General features: G+C 38.9%; 1 protein-coding gene across 1 annotated transcript; it reads right to left on the bottom strand.

Moving 5' to 3' along the window:
• Window positions 1-861: 861 nt before the first annotated feature.
• Window positions 862-14,449, bottom strand: UBXN2B (UBX domain protein 2B). Its single transcript, XM_030943708.1, has 9 exons — window positions 14,324-14,449; window positions 11,786-11,886; window positions 10,218-10,289; window positions 8,528-8,687; window positions 6,981-7,058; window positions 5,535-5,644; window positions 4,922-5,059; window positions 4,631-4,792; window positions 862-2,506 (listed from the first exon to the last, which is right to left on the bottom strand). The coding sequence occupies exons 1-9, from the start codon at window positions 14,447-14,449 to the stop codon at window positions 2,344-2,346; spliced, it is 1,110 nt and encodes a 369-aa protein (XP_030799568.1). The 3' UTR covers window positions 862-2,343.
• Window positions 14,450-17,003: the final 2,554 nt, after the last annotated feature.

The raw sequence follows: 17,003 nt of genomic DNA, 5'->3' as shown, positions 1-17,003 counted from the left end.
TAAGGAAAACATTCAGGTTTTGATTATTTGGCTCTTGTGTGGTAAAGGATTTCTAGAAAAGTCAAGCGGAGGTGAAGCCTGAGCCTTTCATAGGCTGCCTACAAGAGCAAGCAATAGGATTATTACCTCTATTTAAGGGAAAATAAATGGAACCCCCAAACTTAGCAGCCTTACTGTGAGAGAAAGATCATCATCCTCTGCCAAGCTCTTTCTCCCTTGTAGCCAGTTTTAACTGCATATCCACATAGGTCTGCACTGAAAGAACAGTTTTGTGCCAAAAATGCCAAGATGTTAGCTATAAGTGACAATTTATATAATAAAAGTTATGACATAAAATTATGAGGTGGAAGATTCCATAGGCTTTCAAGTACCGAGAAGCTTGAAATATTTAAACATAATCATTGATACATTTCCTAGTGCTAGACAAAATATTGTTAACTTCTGGGACCCCCAGTTACTCTCAGCTGCCATTAAACACTAAAATTCAACAGGTATTTGAAACAAAGAGACTGTGATAATATGTATTGTAGGTTTTGGCATAAGAGGGAAAAAACTTAACAATTTAGTTAACCCTTTTTCTTCATACACCACTGCCTAATCAATAAGGGTCTTCAGAAGTAATAAGCAATGTAACTTCACCTACATCCTGAACCAAAATATGCCCAAACCACAGACTGCCCAAAACTGATATCACGAACTTTGGCCTCGCATTTACATAGAGAACTGTTTGTATATTGGATATAAAATACATGCACAGTACATGACAATTCCTTTATGTTTAAGCTTAAATATTTGGCACACAACACAATCACCACACTATCACAATGTAAATTTGGAATAACACAAGAAGCCTTGTCTGCAATCTTAAACATAAAGCTTTAATTACTTAGCACATGAAATGAATTATGATTAAAATCATGCAGATATTCAGATTGCAAAACAAAATGCTTCAAATACAACTGCATGTTTAAAATCTACTCATTCAAATATCTACTTTGAGGTAAAAACGTAAGAATATACTAAGCAATTATAATCTTAACACAAATAAACAAATATTGATATTTTCAGAACAAAATAAACATGGAAAACAGCAATTTTCAACACATATTGGTACAAGAGATACAGCCCACCTATTCTCCTTCAGAGTGTGATCCACTCCTCTGATATAAATCCAAAAATACTAAAAAACTGCATGCTACTAAAGCACAGCAGCCAGCTTCCCCCAACATAAGACTCCTACCTGCTTAGTGTAGTGTTGGGACAGGTTTTTTTATAAAATATGTAATTTCAAAGATGAAGGAGTTTAATTATACAGCTTCCAAGCAAGCACAGTGAAAGCTGTACAACCAAATCCCCAGTGAATACTACAAAATACGTTTGGCCAAAATTCCAAATATAAACAACTGAAATTCAGGTCAAAAATATGTGACCAATTAACACGTTTATGCTGTCACTTGCATGCACAGTTCTGTGTTTGTGCACCTCAGCGTATTTTTATTTGGGGTTAAGTAACTGTTTGTGTAAGGAATCATGTTGTTGCACAGGGTCCAACTGCACACCCAGATTCATAATGACCAGAGGCCTCCTCTAAATCACATAATTTCCCCAGATGACAGTGGACTCTCACATTTCTCTAACTTTCAAAAAGAAAAAAATTCATATTTATTTTCACCACAAGTAGTACAACTAGAATACAAACAAGAACATTCTATTATAGTCTGCAACAGCTGAGGTTTGCATCTCCTGAACTGATTCACTCATACGAGCAACAATACAAGGAAAATGACATAAAAACTATAATATAAATATTATACTACACCATGAAACACTACAAATAGAACGTACAAAAATTATATTAGGGCATTAATTATCTGTAAACCTATTAAAAAGAACACCTTAATATTAATAGTTTTCAAGGTAAACATAACCTACAGTCTAAGTTTTCAAATGGCTGTTTGTCAATGCAGCATAGAACACTTCCATAGTGCAAATCTTACCAACTTCTATGAAAGATACTGTCCCCTTCAGAAAAATGCTCCTTTCCCCACCCCCCTCAAAAAACTGAGTCACAAAGTCCTATCTCATTTCACATTTAGTATAAGATGTGGTTTGAAACGTATTAACATACAGAACCTTATTTTTAAGACTGAAAATAACCTGAATAATATTGAGAAATTAAAATTAAAAAGTTAGATATGTTATAGCTGGAAGACATGAAATCCAAAAATATGATCCCTGGAAAAGAGGAAATAAAAAGACACTGATATCTCCTTTCTTTCATCTGTTGGAAACATATTGTATGACAGTACAGCAGGGTCCCTATGTTGTACAACAATCACAAGATCACTTTAATTGCTGAAGAATCACAGTGTTAAGTATATCTGCTTCTTGTAGCGTCAGGCTTTCATCTGTTAGCTCTTTATTTGGAAAGGTAGTCACAAGAACAAAATCCGTTGTTGCAAAAGCTGGACGGGACTGGATAATGAAATCTCGAATATGCTTAATCCTGTGAAAAGGAGATGGACATGAAAACTCTGTATGATTCCATCTGACATACATCTCTGAACATTAATATGATCAGAGAACACAAAACCATTAAGCAGACTAAACAACCAAATAAGTTCTAGATTTCATATTTCTCTCTGATCCAGATGTAATGATTATAGCTTACAATTTTTTGGTTCTTGCATAAAAAAATTCCCTGGAAAATGATAGCGAATGTTGCTTGTTTCCTCAAATAACAGAAACGAAATTTTTAACACGAAAGTATATTGCAAACTGATACCTAACACAGGAAGTCAAGTAATCTCAACATCACTGTCAAAAGTTTAATTATTAATTATTATATTCCAAAAAAGTGAAGTGTTAATGGAAGAAAGAATCTTTAAATATATAGTCACAGTGAAGAGGAAGCAGACAGGAATAATTAACGCACTTCAATAGCAAGAGCTTTCCCCTATTTTCACTTGGCAGTGAACTTCTGATCAATAGTTAATAAAACAGTCACATAAACAGTATAACAAGAAGAATTTAATTTTTTAAGACATGGATAAAAATAGTATTTTAGAGATAAAATCCTGAAATTTGAGGGTTTTCTATTAAGACATTAAGCTGAGAATAAATCTGTGAAGATCTTTTGTAATTAATAAATTGGCAAGTTTACTGTAGCCAAATAAGCAGCGATTTCTGCTTTTTATCAGTCTTCAAGGCCTTTGACATAAGTAATGCACTTTGCCATATATATGATCAAAATCAGCTGCTGAAGATAACCATAAAGATTCACAGTCAAGAAAAAGTTAATAATAATTAAGCAAGTTCCTGTCAACACAATCTAGGTTGTTACAGATGTTACTGGCAAGTTTACCACTTCTACCCTTCCATGCAAAGAAAAGAACACACAACTCAGCTACAGAGGCTCCCAATAAGCCTCATAGTTTGTCTCAGTCACTTCTCAGCAGATGCTGTGAAGAAAGGATCTGGGCCTGCACTCTCAGCATATATTATCAGGTCTAAACTGTCAAAAAGTACTGCTGTATCTTCCTCCCTACTGGTATCAGCTAAAATATCCTCACTGTGGTCTGTGTATACTGTCAGGTAAAAAAAGTTACCCTTTGTCTTTATTCTGAGCCAGAATGAAAAAAGGAAACAGATGAGCTCTCCATGTAACAATATTCACATGGAATTGGGTCCATGCTAACATCACCTCCAAGTCAGGATTCAAGCTGCAGCCATGTTGTAACACAGTTGTGCAGGCTGGCTTTAACAGTGCTAAAGCATGGGTGGAACTGCTGCCCAAATCTCTCTCCTCTGCCCATAGATCTCTCAGCAGTGGAGAGCAGAGCTTTGCAGAGCCTTGCACTAACATAACCTCATGGGGTTGGCCAACGCTGTTTGTGGCACTGTGCCAACATCAATAAAACCAGTGCCAAGCTCTAATCAGCAAAGCTACTAACAAATCTAAAACCTCCCTCAAGTTCACACACTGACAATTCTTAGGAGATGACCATCCAAAACAGAAGTTAGCTCTCAGTATTATGTCCAACCCACATGCTGGAATTGCAAATGAGCATGAAGTGCCTATATATCCTCCTGCATATGGGCTGCAGTCTACACTTACAGACCATGTCATGTTTGTAACAACCTTAAGTATAACAAGGTGGAATTCTTGATTATGGGCTACAGGATTTCTCTGCCCATAGTGTGGACTATATTCCAATTGAGACTATACTCCACACTTTGCAATAAAGAGCTTTCACAGTGTTTCCCAAGTCATCCACCTGATCCTCCCAAGGAGGGCCCAGGGCTGGGATGACTATATAGTGGGGCTATACAGATTTCAATTGTCCTGGGAACAATTATGGCTCAACTATGACCTAAAAAAACAAAGGACATCATTGGTTATAAAAGTTTGAACAGAAGTTGCAGTTATCAAATATATTGTGTTTCCAAGCACAGAATTTCTGACAGTCAGTTCATCATATAACCATGTAATGGAAGTGACATAGAATGATACATTTCAGCAAGGCTGGTATTTCCCCCTTTTTGACGTCTTGATGAGACTCATTTAACGACAAAACACAAACTTATTGAAATAGTTACTGTTACCTGCATTGATGCAGAATCAATTTACCTGTGTGTTTGATTAAATCTTTGTATTAACCGGCTCCCATCTGCTAATCTAATTTGAATTTTAGTTGCTGGCATGGAATCATCAATCAGAACAGGTGCATTAAGAATGGATTTGTCCTCCTCCTCTGGGGAAGAAGGTGTGCTGACTATTTCAGGTGTAAGGCTATAGGATTGGAAAAAAACCAAAGCAGATGTTACTAATGGAACCATGACAAAGTAGTATGAAATTTTCAGTAATGGGAATGAAACAGTATATGAATACAGAGCATAGAACAGATCTAGCTTTTTTCACCTTCCAAGCTTCTGCCCTTCGCCACTGAAAGCTTTGAATCGCAGTCTGGGCTTCACATATTCCTGTTCTTGGTGATCTTCCATATCCAAATTTACCTGGCCACCATGAACAAGTCGCTGCAGTTCCAAAGGAATTTCCCTGAATTACAATAATAATACGTTACAATAATTACACTTTCAATTACATTCTGAACTGCAAAAAGAAGTCATCCAAAAAGTACACACACAGTATGAGTCAATACTAACATTATGCATATTTTCAAAGTCACAGTCAATTGTTTTATGAATTGATTTCACCCTAAAAGAAGAAAAAAAAAATCAGTGAACTAACAGTCAAAACCTAGAATATATTGACAGCTGAATCATAGAATGAGCTAGGAAAAAACTGTGAATATAAAAGCTGTTGTAGCAAGTATCATTCAGAGTTAAACCACCAAAAGAACCAAAGTATTACAAATTTTTAAGTGCCCCATGCATCTGGTGACAAATACAGACTATATTTTATGGGTTCAGGCAAATAAGAAATCTGGAGCTTTTGATAAGCGTGTGGAGAAAGGATTTTTGTCCATTTCACTTCAAACACATACATCAAAAAAGTTGTCATTTTAACTTACCCTCTTTTAACTGACTCAAGAAATTGAGCATTTGTTGGATCTGAATAGGATCTCAACTCGCCATCATCTAAACTGAATCCATTCCTCCACAGTTTCAGCAAAATTTGAACCTATGAAGTAAAACAAGTTTAAAAAGTAAAGAAAGACAAAATGGCAGCACAATTTCATACAGACTAATTATGGAAATTTTGATCTACACTAAACAAATTTTGTACAAGACCACAAACAAGAAGGCAAATGACAAAATAAGAACAATACCTTGCACTGTAACTGTCATTGTTAGATTATTTTTGAAAAAGCCCGGTAGTTATAGACTACTGTCTTCTTCTAGACCATTCTCCCTTGCGAAAAATAATCTCTTAATCTGCTATCCATGACATAAAATATGATACAGCGAGGGTGTAGTGATCTTCGTAATGTTCCAGTTATTTCCAAAAGCAGTAAACATTTTTACTGAGAAATTAAGAAATAAACCCATAAAATTACAAATTACTGCTGATACATCAGTTACAGCAAAACCTACACTTCCCTCAAATTATTACATGCTGAGCTCCAACAAAGCTGAAAGTAGCTCCATTCAGCTCAAAAGCTAAGAATCCTGGAAACCAGCCTCCTTTGTTCCCATCTTATTTTGCTACATCATACATGAAAGGTCCAGCTAGGGCCTTCCAGCTTCAAAACCTGCATCCTCTCTTCCTTCTAAGTGCTTTGCCATCCAGCAAAACTAGGCTTCCTCAGCCAGTATAATTGGCCTTCCCTTAGAAAGGTATTTATGTCCCCAGTTATGGAAAGCCCACTCCAACAAGAGTCTGGCTGGGTACAGCTGGCTGTTACTTGGAGTAGAAGGATTGCTGGAGACCAGAAGGCTCCTTGTGTGGCACAACAGCACCCCCTAGCCAGGACCACATCCTTTGGCCTTAGTAGCTGTTTCTAGACAAGCTGAAAATTTGCTTTAGCCATTCACAAAAATAGCAAAGTGCAGAGAACTTCTTTTCTCCTCACCCTCTCCTTCACATCCTGCTTTTTAAGTGATAGGAACGAAAGGCCTCAAGCCTGCTGCTTCCCCTTCCCTAGAACACCATCCATGCCCTCCAGTTTGAGATGGGCTGCTTTGCAAGCCACAAGAAGAATCAATTCCTAAAAGCATTAAAATGTTAGCACAGCTAAGAAAATCCAGGACAACGCCTGGTGCAATGTAACTGAAAAGAAGGTGTGCTAAGAATTTCAAAGTAATTTACATCTGACAGCTCCATAATGGAGGCCTTAGGAGTATCCAACAAACATCTCTTCGGAAACTTCAACAATTTCTACTGAACACATAGCTAATATTTAGATATTATTTTTTCCTCATAAACATAGTTTCAGTAATTGTGGCATTTCAAGCTGTAAACATGATTAAGCAGGCCTCTGTTGGAGGTTCTGTTTTCTGCTATGAATTTTACTTACATCCTGATTTTCTCCATATATGTATTCAGAGTGCTTTTGCGATGAGTCACCCAATCTGTATCCACCACCAGAAAATGACTGAAAAAAAACAAAAAGAAAAGCTTATAAAATAATTATCTAAAACAGTTTATCAAAATTCTTACCTAGGTGCAAAAAAAAAAAAAAAAAAGAGCTTGCTTCTGAGATAAAAAGCAAGTACTGTTCTATCATGTATTTTCTAAGTGGAAAATTATATCTAGCAGCCACAGTCAGACTAAGAAAGCTTTGTGACACATTTCAGCTTCTGTTCTGTACACTTTTTCAAACATAAGAATCATAGAATACTTCAGGTTGGAAGAGACCTTTAAAGGTCACAAACTTGAATGTTTCCAGGAATGGAGCATGCACTACCTCCCTGAGCATCTGTTCCAGTGTCTTAACACACTTACTTGTAAAAAAAATGTCTCTCTTATACCTAGTGTGAATCTACCCTCTTTTAGTTTAAAACCTTTACCCCTTGTCCAACCAAAACAGGGTCTGCTAAAAAGTCTATCCCCATCTTTCTTATAGGCTGCCTTTAAGTATTAGAAGGCTGCAACGAGGTCTTCCCAGACCCTTGTCTTTTCCAGGCTGAACAATCCCAACTCTCTCAGCCTTTCCTCACAGGAGAAGTGCTCCATTCCTCTGATTATTTTCGTGGCTTTCCTCTGGACTTTCTCTAACAGGTTCATGTCCTTCCTGTGCTGTGGACCCCAGAGCTGGATGAATCACTCCAGGTGTGCTCTCACCAGAGTGGAGTAGAGGGGCAACATCCCCTTCCTCAACCTGGTGCCCATGCTTCTTGTGATGCAGCCCAAAACATGTCTGGCTTTCTGGGCTGTGAGTGCACATTGCTGGGTCATGTCCAACTTTTCATCTACCACTACTCCCATGTCCTTCCCCAGAATTGCTCTTGATCCTTTCAAGCTCCAGCCTGTACTGATACTGGGGGCTGCCCAGATGCAGATGCAGAATCCTGCATCTGGCTTTGTTGACCTCATGATGTTCCCATGAGCCCATTTCTTAAGCTTGTCCAGATCCATCTGGATGGCATCCAAGACCTCAGGCACATCAGCTGCAACACTCAGCCTGGTGTCACCTGCAGACCTGCTGAGGGTGCAGTTGACCTCACTGTCTGTGTTACTGATGAAGACATTGAACAGCACTAATCCCTCTATGGATACTTTGTCACTAGCCTGCATCTGGACATTGAACTGCTGACCACAACTCTCTAGGAGCAATTCTATAGGTAAGATTTGGGATGCAAATTTAGTCTGGTTTCTTATTTAATCAATTGTAATTAAAAACGAAGCATATAATTCCAGTTCATGATGATTTCTAATGATTCCCTCTGAAATTGTGTGCTCCTTTATTTTCTAGAGCAAGCTGTTTGGAAACAGACAATATAAAACTGTTTTGAGCAAATCTGCTATTTGTAAATCACAGAAAGAGGCACTTGCTCTCCTGTAGTTTGATGAATTTCAGAGGCACGAACGTAAAGAGAGATCAACACATTTCTTAACTTTTACCTTGGCTTTACTGAAATCACCAGATGCTCTTGAGGCTTCATCTAATGGGACAGCCCCATGTTCTTTTGCTTCCTTGAAGAGTTCAGCAACAATTTTACTTGGGTTTGTAGAAGCCCCAGAAATTTGTAATCCTCTATATTCTGAGTCACCTGAATAAAATCTTAAGAATAGTAATGCAAATAAGCAACAATGCTTTAAATAATAAGCACAATTTTTCTCTTTCCATCGAAAGAAAAAAAAATAACAGAGAGGCAAATTTGGCACAAATCCTTTTCATTCTGATAAATGCTTCACTTGGTTCCAACCTCCTCAATAATCCAAGCAGCACTATACTAAAAACATTTGACTAACAAAGAACCAAGGTGCCTTCTGGAACAGATCCCAAAGATCAGAGGGCAAGGCCTTAAGTTTTAAGTGAACACAGTCCTGATGGAGCTGGGCATCTTATGTGGTTGTCACCTACTCCCAGAAAGACTGATTTCCACAGGAGTGTTCTGTGCATGGGACTGTGCCTGGATTGGATAAATTCACAGCTAACACCACCTTAGCAGAATAAGTATAAAACTGATCTTGGAAAACCTGAACAGTGCCACAATTTAATTTTTTAATTCAAAGATCTAGCATACTTTCATTCCCAACAGTATCAGAAATAGAAATTTTAAAATAAATATGATTAACTTTCAAGGCATTTTAAAACCTGCAGAAAATGTTGTGAAAGCTAAACCTGTTGTGAAAGCTAATTTGTGGGGTTTTTTTTCCTTCACAGCACCATTACTAGCTCTTGAAGACAAAATGCTAAGCTACAAATAGTTCTGTTCAAAACTGTATCTGTTTGATGATGAAGATCAAGATATTCCTCAAGAATTATCTAGAGAAAGGCACTACAATCTCTATATACCATTGGAATAGATGCTGTAAAAAAAAAAATCTGTAAATAAATCAAAATCTGGCAAACCTGATTGTTTTGCCTTTGATTACAGGAAGCATTAATAACTAATAACTGCTTTCCACTTTCCTCAACTTGTACATTTAACCATTTGGGGGAAGGCAAATCAATTAATCCATGTGAAACTGTTTCTCAGACCAATACCTTCACAATATGTTGATTCCATTATATTTTACAATTATCAGAAGAGAGTACTGGGTATGAGGTTACTGTACAATCATACTATTTTTATAATGCCACATAGCTGTCAAACCCTGAGTGATGTGTCTCATTTGTACATAAATCTGTGTTTATCACCCCAACTACCATTTATATGGAAAATCTGTAATTATTAGATTTAAAAGAATGATAGTGGTAAATGTATGAAACAGGAACTCTTATCAGAATTTGTATTCAAGAAAGAAAGGAAGTACTCAAATATTTGAGCAATAGATACACAGAACAATTCAGGATATTCAGAATGACAAAAAAATTTTTGAGCACAAGTGTAAGTTACAACCTTTTATGACCATACAGGTTAAGGCATCTACAGCTCCTACAGCACTCCAGCCACATTCTGCTAAATATAATTTTACAACAACAGTGTACAGCTAACACTCTAGTAAGTCCCCTACCTCTTTGCAGGACAGATCTAGCTCACATGCATTTTGAAAGAACATGAGGGAGCAAAGTGTGAATGTGACACAAACCCCAATTACTTTCACAATTGTTAAATTTTTTTGTTTTGTTTTGTTATAAAAATACCTTTGGTTTTCTTTGTCATCGCTCATGCTTCTCTCTGGTTTTCTCAACCTTTTAAGAGAATCCAGCTTAAGACTGCCAAGAGAATAAAAGAAAACATTTGAAGATGACTGGCACATAAACTTCATATCTAACTTCTGAAATGACTTCTTTTTCAAAAACTAAAAATATCGAGGAGTTTTGTTTGGTTGCTTGAGTTTTTGGGTTTGTTTAGGTTTGAGTTTGTTTTGCTGAAGTACACAACCATGAATGTTTCTCAGTGAACAAGGAGGAAAGAGCACACATAGGCAGAGTCATTTTGCATTAACAGTTGCTGGATGGTCACTATAGGTCCATTCCAACTGAATTATTTTTTTCTAGCATAGAAGAGCAGCACTGTTTCTGTGCAATTAATGCACTGCCCTCATCTGAGAGAGCAAACTGAAGTCTACTAATTCATCTCTTCATTCTCACACACATTCCAGCATGAATGCCAACAAATAACAAGTATTTGCCAACTGTCACATTGAAGTATTTGAGATATGGTATTTCAGCATCTCCTTTGCTTGGGAGTGGAAAGTTATAACTTCATGAGATGTACTGAGAAATTGAGCTGTTTGTTTCATTTGTTTGTAAACTTAGTTCTGTGTAGCTGGTTAGTCAGCTTAGGTGGGTTCATTGAAAGAAACAAAAAAACATCCTTAAAACCCCCTATACTTCCAAGTGTCCCTTTCTCTGCTAAAGTCTCTCTTCCTGAAGAGATTTCTGCATTTGCAGTGAACTTGAAGCATAACTAGTGACTAAGATCTTTTCTGTTGCTTGACCTCCTTTAGCACTGAGACCCATACTGGCAGCAGTGATTCAAAAACAATCCACATACAAGACTTGTTACAGCATCACTGTCAGTAGTTTTATAAATATTTCTCTTCTTTAAATTATTTTTTAATTAATTAAAAACTGGCAAGATACTTTTATAAAAAACATCCAAGACTATGCTGAATCTTCAAATGTTGTGTGAACTGCAAACACTACAGTGTAGGAGTGTTTTAAGAAAAGCTGGACTGAAATATAAATATGCATCTTTCCTTCCACCTGCCCAAACCACACAAATTCATTAAGAAGCCCTCCTTATTTCTGTCACCCCATAGGAACCTACTAATAATTTTTAGAATCACTATCTGTCTCATCAGGCATTGCCATAAATACAACAATGAAAGCAGTTCAGTTGCCAAGTTTCACACAAGCTGCTAGTTTACTGAATTTTGAAGAAACAAAGAACTGCAGTAATTTTCCTGATACAGCAAATTTCCAAATTATGTGTGTGTAAAAAAACAGCAACACAGCATTTTGGTTATAGCACCTCACATGAAATGAGTTTAAAGTGTTTTCGAATACCTGGAATACCAATTGGTAAAAAGGTTCCTAAATAAATTTTAAAAGCATTCTGAGAAGACAGACAATGCATTATTGCAGGGATTCACAGTTTTTGATTATAAATTGCCATAGATTGCTTTTAATACAAGGAGGAATGACAAAGTTTTGTGAGTTAATAAGGCATCTATCCAGGCATTTCTGAAAAAACCCCATCTTACCTCTGTGACACCTTTGGGTTACTGATCTTTGTAGCTGTTGGCTTGTCAGAACACAATGACTGTCTTTTAGCTTCATCTTCATATAACTCTGCCAAGGCCAGCTGTAGGAAACAGAACTCTTTTTTGTAAGTCTGTAACTCAAGAACTACATATAGAATAGAAATAAGACAAAAATTAATGTGAAATATCCATCTCTCCAGAAAAGTAGAAATATTAACACAAGGAACCCCAACTAAAATTCAACTTTCCTTGTGCTTTATGAAAAAAAAAAAAACAAACTATAAAATACTTAAATGCCATTATGACTTGGAACTTGCACTCTGCTATTGTTTAGTTTCCACTGCTTCACCAGCTACATAAAATCTGTATTAGATTCAGCCATGAGAGTAAATACACAAAGAGATATTAAGCATCAGCTCATTAATGGTAACAAATTGAAATAAAGCTGCAATCTAACTCTCTGATAGAAGCAAACAATAAATTTTACAAACATTTTACATAGAAATGTAAAAAACATAATTCAAATAAGCTTGTACTGGGATGAAGAACAAATTCAGCCTTGCTGGCTTGAATTCAAGGCATCACTCCACAAAAACTTATAAAAAACCCCAACAACTTTTTCCCAGATTCCCAAAATGCTGCCATATCACTGGCAAGCTCATTCTTAGAAATGTATGTAAGGGCAATGTCATTTCAGCAACCTTTCTTTTGTCCTGAATAAGACTCTACTTTGTCAAATCATCCTTAGTTTTGTCCCCAAGCCACTCTGCTCACACTATGTGACTGACATTAATATTTTATAATATACACCAGAAAAGGTACTAGGCTACAATTTCATTACATTTTTATGGAGAGGGGATACGCATTAAAATAAAATGAAACATCATCTGTCCTTGAAAACACACTGCTACAAACACAAGGTATTAATCCCATATTAATTTTTGTTGTTTTCATAATATTATGAGGTATTTTCTGCAGGGAAAAAATAAATATGAGGAATTATATCCATTAAGAAAATTACATTGAGAAAAGTGAGCCCAAAAAAATCTGCTGAAGACCTCTATTCCATCTGAGGATAGAAGAAAATACCTTTCAGATATGTAAAGCTGATGGGTAAGTCATAGCCAACACACCCTGTACCATCCCTAATGCAAGGATTGAGGGATGCTGAGAGAGCATGGAAGGGCATGGCCAGGCTTCTGTGCTTTCCTCACGCCCTGCCTCGTATTGTGGCGCCACAAATGAAGCACAGACCCTGGCGGGTACTTCCATGGGGTTTAACACTGTAGCAATAAGTATCTAGCCAAAATGCCAGGCTGCTTCCGCTGACTAAGAACTTACCAACCAAAAGTATTTACACAGACTTTGTTACTGTTACATATTGTAGCAACAAAATGGCAATCCCAGCCAATAAGACAACAGTAACACCGGAGACGAGAAGGCTCCAGAGAGATCCAACTAGGGCCTTTTGTACTTAAAGGGGGCTAAGAAAAAAAAGCAGGAGAGCAACTTTCTTCATGGGCAGATAGTGTTAGGACAAGGCAGAATGGTTTTAAACTACAGGAGAAGGGATTTAGATTAGATATTAGAAGAAATTCTTTACTCAGAGGATAGTGAGGCATCAGAAAAGATTTCCCAGAGAAGTTGTGGGTGCCTTATCCCTGGGAGTGTTGAAGGCCAGATTGGATGGAGCTCTGAGCAACACGGTCTAGTGAAAGGTGTCCCTGCCCATGGCACAGGAGCTGGAACTATATGATCTTTAAGATCCTTTCCAACTCAAAGCATCCTACAATTGCAGCAAAATTAATCTTAAGAGGAACCTATGAAAATTCCAAATAGTAATCAATAAAAAAACTATACGCATCTTTCTCTGTCAATTACGTGTAATTAAATAGAACAGGGGCAGTTTCAGTCATTAAGTTTCACCTGTTTTCCAATCAATTTCTTGCTAAAAGATTTTGAACCTTCATAAAGTGTCAAATCACATGCAAAAAACCAAAAAAGAATACTGCTAAAAGGGTTTGTAATTAAGCATTTAAGTACCAATGCTGAATTACATTTGTGATCACACTCTACTTTTCCCACATACACCTGGGAAAAGATCTTGTCCTTAGTCTTATGCCACATCTGCAGAGATTGACATTTTCATACGGGACAAGACATTCCTATCAAATAATCAGGAAATGCAATGGCACTTCAATAACTTCAAGGACAGTTAAAACCCAACTAGTGAAGTGTCGGGAGAGCCCTTCCCGTTCCGAGAACTGAGCACACACCTTATCCTAAAGGGCCTAGCGCTCCTCCAGAGGCGTCCTCCCCTTCTCAGTCCCAAAGGGGCGTAGGAGCTGAGGGAAGCAAAGCCGAGTGGGTGCAGGGGGCACGTCAGGGCAGCCCCGCGGGGGTCCCGCACACCGCCCGCTGCCCTCAGGGTCGGCCCGAGGGAAGGCCTGGGGCGGCCCCGCGGGGACACGGCGCTCCGCCCGGCCCGGCCCGACCCCGCCCCGCCCCGGGAGCGGGGCGGCACCTCCGCCCTCTCACCTGCAAATCCCGGGCGCTGGGCGGGCGGCCACTGCTCCGGGGATGCCGGTCCCTGCGGGCGCCGGCGGCCGGGGCCGCGGGCACATCCCCGTCCGGCTGCGCGGGCGCTGCCCCGCCGTCCGCCATCTTGTGGAGGCGGTGGCCAAGGCCGGGCGGGGCGGGGCCAGCGCCGCCGGGGCGGCCGCCATGGCAACGGGAGAGGCCGCGCTGGGCCCACCGCGCCGGCCCGGGGCCCGCCGCAGGCAGGCGCCCCGATCGTCAGAACTTTGCAGTGCTTGTGCACCTCAGCGAACAAAGCCATTAGCATTCATTCCTGGCGAATTGCATAGCTTGTCTATGCGTAGTCAAAGCTCTGCTTGCTGGTTGTATGTCTTGCTTCTTGTGCTACTTACTCTGCAGGTGCTGCTCTACCCTCCATTTGAGTCTAGGGTCCATTTTTGGTCAAAGAGTTGGTGGTTGCGGTCACCCACTGCCGGAATTACCTATCACAGAACCAAATAGGCTGGAACAGACCTCTGAAGTCATCTTGTCCAACCTGTGACCAAACACCACCATGTCAACTAGACCATGGCACTGAGTGTCACATCCAGCCCTCCGCCACCTCCCTGGGTAGCCCATTCCAATGTCTTATCCTCTTTTCTGTGAAGAAATTCTTCCTAATGTCCAACTTAAACTTCCTCTGCCTCAGTTTAAGACTATGTGATCTCATCCTGTTGCTGGGGAGAAGTGGCCAACACCCACCTGGCTACAACCTCCTTTCAGGGAGTTGTAGGGAGTGATATGGTCATCCCTGAGAGTTCTTTTCTTCAGTCTAGACAACCCCAACTCCCTCAGCTAATCCTCACAGGACTTGTGCTCCAGACCCTTCATCAGCTTTGTGGCTCTTCTCTGGATCCTTCTCTTCCCCCAATTACTACTGAGTTCTGCTGACTTCACTCCTGGTGGCTCTTGTCCAGACAGACCTTCCATCTTGGGAGTGTCTTCTCTTTTCCTTAAAACAGCTCCTTTTCCTTAAAATTTAGCATGATGCCATATTTTGTGGGGTGTCCCTGCAGTTGTTCGGGTTCAGCTGATTTGTCTGTGTGCCTTCCAAACTCCTTGTGTGCCTCCAGCCTGCTCACTGGTGGGGCAGGGTGGGAAGCAGAACAGGTCTTGGTGTGTGTAAGCCCTTCTCAACAATAGTCAAAGCACCACTGTGTTACCAACACTGGTTTTCAGTCACAAATCCAAAACACATAATTTATGGAAAATTAACACCAGCCTAGGCTGGATGAAGAACTCTTGACTGTGACTGGAAAGCTGAACTGCAGTACCGTGAAGCTGTAGCTGTAGCCAGCCAACCATCCTCAGTTTTCTCTAGGGCTGTTCAGCCCAAACACCCACTGCTTTCTAATCAATCTCTCTAGATCCTGTTGATGCTGGATTACAGTCCAGAAACACTGGTAATGGTGGCAAATGGAGATGGGATCTCATAGAACTGTTTAAACTGGACTATTAAACTCTGCGCTTCATACCTTCATAGTCAGCCAAACTCTCAGTAAGAATGCAGACAGAACATTCTGTCCCAGCCCACAAACAGCACAGAAAAAAGCATATGATACAGATCCATCTCAAGGGTCGATGGTGACACTGGTGACACTGGTCTCTACATTGGTGACAATATTGTTCTTATGGAGTATGTAGATAGGAATGTTTTTTTTTTTCCTACAGAACTATATTGTGTCCTTGACAAAGAAGAATGGCACCACTGAGGAGATATATTCTATGTATACATATTTATATAACATTGCATATATAATACATTTCATGCAGCTCCCACATTCAGAAATTTATATGCTGATGACGTATGCTTGCAAAGAACTCTTTGCTTGATTTAGGAAAAAAGGGAACCTGAATAGAAATAGGATCTTCCCTCAGCTGGCTCCTGTACTTGAAGCATTTGTATGAGGACTATGCCAAGCACAAAGCTTCAGTCATGTTATTTCATTCAGCCTTCCTTGGGTTGATACATGGTGTGCAGCTTCTGTCTAAGTCAAAATGTTCTGTGGTGATGCAGACTGAATTAGCAGAGAGGATGTCAAACTGTAATCACTTTAAAAGCCAAATAACTTTATTATAATATCTGTTTTTTATAATTCGGTGCTCCATATTTTGACAGGCATATCTTCCCTAAACATTGTCATCATTCTTGTCTGTTTTTCTCTGTGATTGCCTCCTCTGCTTAAGGCTGCCAACAACATTTCAGGAGATCACCTGAATATAGATCAGCACATAATTATTTTCTCAGTGAAATTGTCACAGATATCTGGAAATTTAAATTTGTGCAACACAAGCATCCGTTTTAATTTGCATAACATTATTCTTGTGACCAATGTTTTCTCACACAGCTGTAGATTTAAAACAGTTAATTACTACCTTGCAGCTCTAGTTCTTTATTTAAATTTGATACTGTATTTTTCTTTATGTCTAAATTACGCTTCAACTATCCTAGATATTTTTCCTCCTAGAGCCTAAAACTAGCAGCACTTACAACCTTCTTTTTGGCAGTCAGGTCTTTTTTTCCCCAAAATTTCACTACAGTGTCAGTGCTATCCAGAAACAAACATAAAAACACAAGTAAAAATAAAGTAGTAAATAAAAAAGCATATACATAAAGTGAAAAAACTCTCCATGCCAGAGT

This window comes from Camarhynchus parvulus, chromosome 2 (assembly GCF_901933205.1).
Source record: "Camarhynchus parvulus chromosome 2, STF_HiC, whole genome shotgun sequence".
NCBI lineage: Eukaryota > Metazoa > Chordata > Aves > Passeriformes > Thraupidae > Camarhynchus > Camarhynchus parvulus.
This window is presented reverse-complemented; position numbering and strand designations above follow the sequence as displayed.